This window comes from Wyeomyia smithii, chromosome 1 (genome assembly GCF_029784165.1).
Source record: "Wyeomyia smithii strain HCP4-BCI-WySm-NY-G18 chromosome 1, ASM2978416v1, whole genome shotgun sequence".
NCBI lineage: Eukaryota > Metazoa > Arthropoda > Insecta > Diptera > Culicidae > Wyeomyia > Wyeomyia smithii.
Genome location: NC_073694.1, coordinates 52,298,886 through 52,305,972, shown reverse-complemented (window position 1 = coordinate 52,305,972; position 7,087 = coordinate 52,298,886). Strand labels below are relative to the sequence as shown.

Genomic DNA, 7,087 nt, shown 5'->3' with positions numbered 1-7,087 from the left:
GATTAGATCGTCTAACTACAGAGCAGATGGATGGTAGCACCCATCAACACAATTACTACTCACAGGAAGTGATATTAATTCACGTAGAAAGAAGTAAAGAACAAATACTTACGTATCGTCCTAATTCCTAGGTCTTAATCGTCTTGAGAAACAGTATACATAATCATTTTAGATCAACTATTCAGACAGAAAAACTGGCAGTATTAGTGAATATGATAAGCAATACAACAGAAACTGCTCTCCACAATCATAGCTGGAACTAGATGGCTCTACTCTAGCCTCTCATTTAACCGGCACAAACTGAATAAGCCGCTTAATCCTTCTCAGTAATGCCTCAACAAAGCCCTTATCCGAAGCCCGGGTGTGATCCTGCGCGGTGGCGAGCAGCTGCTTGCAGAACGTTTCGTTAAAAACACCGATCAGTGTTTTCTTTAGGATGGCCACATCGTCGGCGGTAATCTTCCAGCCGACTTCCGTTTGCGATGATAGATAATCTAAAGCAGAAAAAAATGCAAATAGTTATATGCACTGTTGTACACTCCAAAAGCAAACGGCTTACTGTCAACTGCGTATGGTGCGTTGAAGTGAAGCGTGTTAACCGGGATCGCCCTCAGCATAAAGAAGTCCAAATGGGCCCACAGAAGATAGAGACAGTGTTCGGTAATGAAAACACATCGCTTCAGCTCCTCCTGACGGGCGGTTATTCGCTCCGTGAGCATGTCATGTTGGATTTGAACTGAAATGATGCATGAAATACGTTATTACATTTTCTCTTTGAATCTACAGTAACACCTACTATTTGAATCCAAACTAAGTCCCGGCAGGGAGTTCCTCTGGCGTAGAATACTCTCGTAGGCAAGCTTGCCCTTGTTGTAGTACTCGACCGAGCAACGGAGCTGCTGTACGATCACACTCAAACTGCAGTGTGAACTGTCGAGGTTCGACATACCCCGATTATCCTGTCTTCCGGTGTGTATCTGGTGCACACTGGATTCATTTATTTGCGGAGAAAATAGTACGTTGATAGTTCGATGATCAACGGAATGGTTGGAAATACTGTTCCTAGCGTACAGGGCAAGGTTGGCTGCGATCTGGAGGAAGTGTTTCACATGAGCCGATCGTTCCCGTTCGCTGCAGTGTGTCAGGATGTTCTGGTTGAGCTCCTTCAAAGTTTGCTCGGTAAGAGTGAAGCGTGGGAAGAGTGTTAACATCAGCTTCTGCAGTCGGTAGAGATGAGCTCCAAGGTCTTGGTTAGCGTTCGGAGTGATAAGATTGGAAATTTCCTGATTGGCTGCTCGAGCAATCAAACTTGTTATCCCAGACAGCTCCTGCAGGAGTCCTATATTGAGGAAAGGTGTTCCCGCGCGAAGCACTATCTCGATTGTATCTCCGTGAGACAGCAGGAAGTGGACGATCTGCGTTATGGCCGAATGGTTTTCCTGGCCCAGTGTAGAAAGAATTGAATCGCACAGATTAAGAGCCGGGAAAAGAATTTGCTGGTAGCGAGCTTCAATTGGTGGAATGAAGCTTGACGAAACTGGATAGTGCGAGGAATAGTTGAGCACCTGGAAATCTGGATGCAGATCGAAAACCTTCATGCCTGCGAGTACACTTAGCGCTTTTTCTTCCAGCAAAAGTTCCGCTCCGATATGTGATCCTCCGATTCGACTCAGCATAGCCATTTTCGACTCGTACACATACAATGCCTTCATGTTCTCCGGTTGATTGTCCAAAATTCGACATAGCTTTCCGTCGTTTTTCAGTAGACTATCAATCAGATGTGATAAATAGCCACGTTTAGAAATGAACTGTATTACATTGGTCATTGAATCCATATCCAGCAGCATATCAATGCAGGACAGTGCCAGCATTTTACAGATATCATGTCCACCGGTGCAATCGTGGCACAGAATGTCAATCAACTTTTCCCCAAATTGCTGGAAAATCTCCACCACCATTTCGATCTGTGCGTTGGAATCATCAACTGCCGCGTTTTGCGATTTTCCAGCGTGCAAACTCTTGTCCAATCGAGACACATAGAACTCATCTCGCACGTTCTCCTGGTCCTGTTCATTTCGATCCCGGTTGCCTTTCACAATGTGCATGTAATTTAGCAGGGCAGCATATAAATTGATTCTCAGCTTTTGCGATCCTACGCCGCTAATTAAGATCCAGTCCAAGATATTTTGCAGTATATACCTGAGGCTTAGCGTGTTCGTTTTTGGTGAAAACATCCTTCCGGATGGTCCACTAAATCCCCCAAAAGAGCTGCCCACCAAGGTGCTCTGATTAACATCCGGTTGATGCTCCGCTCCAGCGCCACTATTTTTCAACGAATAGCAATGCCTCAAATTCACCATCAGCAGTAGCACTGTCGAAGAAGCGATATTGGCCAGCTCCGGCATAATCTGATTGGGAACCACTTTCGTCAGCATGGCTTGGATGATTTCCACCAGCAGACCCTGCTTAACATCCAACGACACGAACATGGCCGGTGTCACACTGAACAATACCTCCGTAACTTGTCCCCAGGCTTCCAGAAAACGTACCGTCGAAGAGCACATATTCCGCTGGCTATTAACCTGCAGCGCGTACACAAGAATAGTTTCGATCTCCGCCAGAATGTGCGCTCTCTGTCCGGCAGCAATCGTTGTCTGAACTGAGTTCAACTCATCCTTCAAAACATCGTGCAGTTTCTTGATATCGATCAGCTTCAGCCCTCCTCCGATGACCGGGAGCTCGCAATTTTGTAACAAACCTTGCAGCAGCGAATTGTCAAAGTAATCCCATTTAGGCTTCTCAAGAGATTTTATCTCGAAATTTAGGCAATCCAACAGTTGACACAGCAACAATTTCGCTGAATCTGTTCCCTTGCGCAACACCGTAGAGGCCTCCAGCCCCCCAGCGGTATTAGATAGCATGCTCACATTGACGGTGCTATAATGATGCGACATTTCTAGCGTTGCCGATTCAACAACCGCCGGCTGTTGAACCACCCCAAGCAGAATCTTGCAGATGTTTCCGAACTGGGATACCTGGCTCTTATCGGAGGTCAACTTCAGCTCGATGGCGGTACATTTCAGCAGTCCGGTCATCTGGTTAAGCACGTGAGCACTGCGGAAGTTGGCGAAGGGAAGACCGCTTATGTGACGGCACAAGAAATCATTGCACGAACGCAGGAACCGTAGGATCACCTCCGAAGTGCGACTGTTGTAGCACAGTGAGTACAGCAGCGAGTAGCCGTTCTCGATCAAGCGCTCCTGCGCTGAGCTGGTCTGCTTTCCAGCTTTTGAATTCTGGAATAGAAGATCAAAATTAAGCCAAGAATAAGCTGAGTTTGATAGTAAATAAAATTTGTTGAAGTTTTTTAATTTATGGACATAAAACTAAGCTCACCTCCAGCGCGTTATCCAGCAGTGAAATCAACGATTTGGCGCAGTTGCTGGGAAAGTTCATCACTCCCGGCTGTTGCAGATTAGTCAAGCGTAGTTCCTTATTCAGCTCGAATCCAAGCAGATAGTGAGCCAGATTGGGTATACTTTGCTGCGGAAGACACTCCTGCAATAGTCCCACGATCGCTTCCTTTATCTGCAACTCAACACAGGCACCACCAGCTCCAACCGGGGAAAATTCATCCTGCTCTTGATCGTCACCCGAGCTTTCTCCACCATTCCCACCGGCTGCAGCATAGGTGATCGTTTCACTTTCCAAACACTCGACAAAGCCCTGTCGGATTTCGTTCCGAATTCGATCAGTTTGCGTCAGCAGGCCAACAATCTGCTGACTGACATTAGGCTGGCGCATAATGGCCGTAAGGATGCGAATGGCAACCAGTGCGTTTTCCGGCAGCCAGCTACTGTAGGTTACAAATCGGGTAATATTCAACATGTGATCAGCCCGACCGCTACGAGGATTCATCCCCAGCAACAGCTTGTTAATGCCGGCCAGGAGAATAGAACAGTTAGAAGCGAAATGGGCATTGAAGAAATCTTCCTGCGTCTCGAGGGCGCGTTCAATAATCTGCAGAGCGTACAGCGAGGTAGCCTCCAGTGCTTTACGCCCCGGAAAAGGTGTATAGCTATCGAACAGACCAATCGATTCATCCGCGATGTGCAGTAGAAGACGCAAAAAGTCTGACTTTGTATTAACCTGTAGCAGTACGTGGAACCCAGGGGCAGCATTTTCTTCGCGTGGTTGATTCGGCGAGGGAAAGTCTAGTTGGGTTGGCTGGTAGTTTTTTACGAAAGTATGCAGCAGACGAAGACATTTGGCGGCGATTTGCCATTTTTCTGCTGGGTTTTTGTAGTTTCGATTGTAGAAGCGTAAGAAGACGGCATCTATAATGAAGGTAACGTATGGATCTAGACCGGGTTTTCGTGGCCCTGCGCCGAGTCCCTTTGGGATGGCAGTTTCGCATAGTGTGTAGAGTAAATCTAACATTCCGAGTGTTAAAGGGTAGGTTTCGTTGCGGCTTTCAATTTCCTCCAGTTCGGATTCGATTCCACGGTTGGCAAAGGTACTAGTCGTGGGAATGGTAGTGATGATCTGCGAAGCTTCTAAATTAGTCCATAACTGCAAGGCGGTTTCCTTGCTCTTACCGAGAGCGGCCAAAGTTTGAACAAGCTCAGCTTTCAATGCTATCGGAACAGAGCAGCTGATCAATCCGAGAAGAACGTGCAACGGCGACCAATTGGGGTGTTCGCAAAGTGCAACTCTGGCCACTTCGTCGTGATTGGCTACCGCTCGAATCACCTGTAGAACCGCTTGTAAACCGGCAATTTCCTGCGGATTAATGTTTCGACTCAGAGCTCGGTTTCTATACACGGTTTCGCTACCCGGATTTTGTTCTTGGCGAAGATTTTGGTAGTAGCGAAATAGTGAGTTGAAAAAATGATCCCACGAAATCGTAGCCGAAGCTCCCGAAGCACCGCCGCCTTGTTTCAGCAAGTTAAATGCATTTCGGGCGGATTGTGAGGAACTCGATAATCCAGCTAACATTTTTAAGTATGGAATGAAGAGGATCGGTGGGAGAAGTTCCCCTGCCAAACGAATAAACTTGAACAGACAAACCGAACGGGACGAAGCACGTTGATAATTGGTTGCAATCTCCATGGGACCCCAGTACTCCAGCGATAAGTTTAGCCGCATCTGATCATTTTGATAGAGCTTACCAACCGACAACAGTAGTGCTTCAAAGTTCCGACACAAGTTTGCTGGCGGATCGAGTCCCTGCTGTTGGAAAGCTTGCACAGTTCTGGCCGTTTCATCTGCCCTCGCTCGCAGCTCAGTTACTTTCGAGTGCATCAACTCAATGAAATCGGTAAAAAGAACATGCATTCGCCGATAGTAAAACTCCGTCCGGAAAATCACCTCATTCTCTAGGAAGGTGTAATGAATAAAATCGAACACTCGGCCCTGAATGGCAGCATCGACCAGCAACTCATCCTGGTCTATGATTCTGGCTGTATTCGTGTACAAATTTTGCGGTGCCAGTCTTAATGTAGCAATTGCTAGCCCGAAAGTGAACAGCGAAATCGATCGCAGTCCCTCGCATTCCCAACTGCTCGACAACGCTTCCATGACCGTTTCGATAAATTCCGTGTCTTTAACCATGGGTAAACGTTTCACTACATCCTCTCCGTCTTCCCTACGCTGAATCACACTCATATCCAGTCCGTACATCAACGCCATTTGCAAAGCCAAAGTTACATTATCGATTCCACCCGATGAAACGGTTGATTTATACTTAGCAAGATGACGAATCAATTTCAAAGTTGTTTCCCGTGGTAGGCCACATTGCGCAGCCCAATTGAATAAACATGTAGCCAAAAGCAATCGAATTTCCTCAAACAAATCCAACACCTGTCGGTGATGCTTCGGAGGTCCCAATGCTCTGTTTGTCGTCAGCACATCCAACTCTTTCGTAACATCCAACTCTTCCAGTAAATCCAAAATCTTATCTAATATTCCATCTGCCACCAATCCATCCGTGTAGGATGTAATCAGCTGGGTAATCTCTTGTGCTGCATCCGTACACCAGCTCACACCGGCCCGCGCTTGGAAGAGTTCTTTCAAACTAGCGACCAGTGACTTGCGCCCATCATAATACAACAAAACTGCCACCAGGCCTCGCGGTAGTCCAGGATGATTCGGCATCTGTTGCTGGGCCGTGCACAGCAATTCCAAAGCAATATACTCGTTCAGTCCATACATATCGGAAATTATTACACTTTCGTCAACCAGGTCCTTCGACAGGATCGTATGACCGAACTCCGGCAGTGTAATGCCCTCGGTTATACCTTGCCGAATCGCATCACGACTTTTACTATTTTTTGGCGGGTTACGAAGCAGGGTAGTAAAATTTTGCTTGTGATTCCGCAGCAGGGAATCCAAATTAGTCACATTCTGTTCCTGCTGTTGTCCACCGGTGGCATCGTTAGGCAACAGAAATGCCTCAATGCTATTGAACAAATGTTTAAACGGTGTCCACATATCATCCGGTGTCGCTGCCGTTGCTTTGTACCGAAAATTGGAAACAGGAAAAAAGCGTAACTATAAACATAACCCTACTTTCATTTAGACGAATCTCAAGCATTTTTCCGGCAGCTCAAATGGTGACATAGAATGTATTTTTCTACTAACCTTCTGCCATGGCTGCTGAATCGGGCATCAAGCTTCCGTTTAAAATAAAATTCTTACACTTTTTTCAAGTTTAAATACTTATTTTCGCAGATTTTACGCGGAGTGAAACGCAGTACAGCGATGAAATTAACCGCACCGATTCCGACTGTTGAACAGAGTTGCCAGACTTTTTTTAAGAATAGTTTAAAGCTTTTTTTGAATTTTCTCTATATAGGTATGAAGCTTCTATTATTCAGATAAATTTCGAAAGTTTTTAATGGTAAATGATTTCTGACAGTTGAATAAGTAAGAACAATGGCTTTTTATCTTTAAATTTCTGCTATAAATAAGGAATTTGACATAAATGTCAAAAACTGAGCGTCCTGAGGGTTCTGAACAATTCGAAAAAAAAACTTTAGATCGCATTCTATATTTTTTGACTGACTGTATGACTGTTAGCGCCCAA

The 7,087-nt window shown here is 45.8% G+C and overlaps 1 protein-coding gene across 1 annotated transcript; it reads right to left on the bottom strand.

Moving 5' to 3' along the window:
- Window positions 1–105: 105 nt before the first annotated feature.
- LOC129717555 (nuclear pore complex protein Nup205) lies at window positions 106–6,781 on the bottom strand. Its single transcript, XM_055667543.1, has 5 exons — window positions 6,643–6,781; window positions 3,397–6,515; window positions 797–3,296; window positions 560–736; window positions 106–494 (listed from the first exon to the last, which is right to left on the bottom strand). The coding sequence occupies exons 1-5, from the start codon at window positions 6,668–6,670 to the stop codon at window positions 283–285; spliced, it is 6,036 nt and encodes a 2,011-aa protein (XP_055523518.1). The 5' UTR covers window positions 6,671–6,781; the 3' UTR covers window positions 106–282.
- Between the last annotated feature and the right edge of the window lie 306 nt (window positions 6,782–7,087).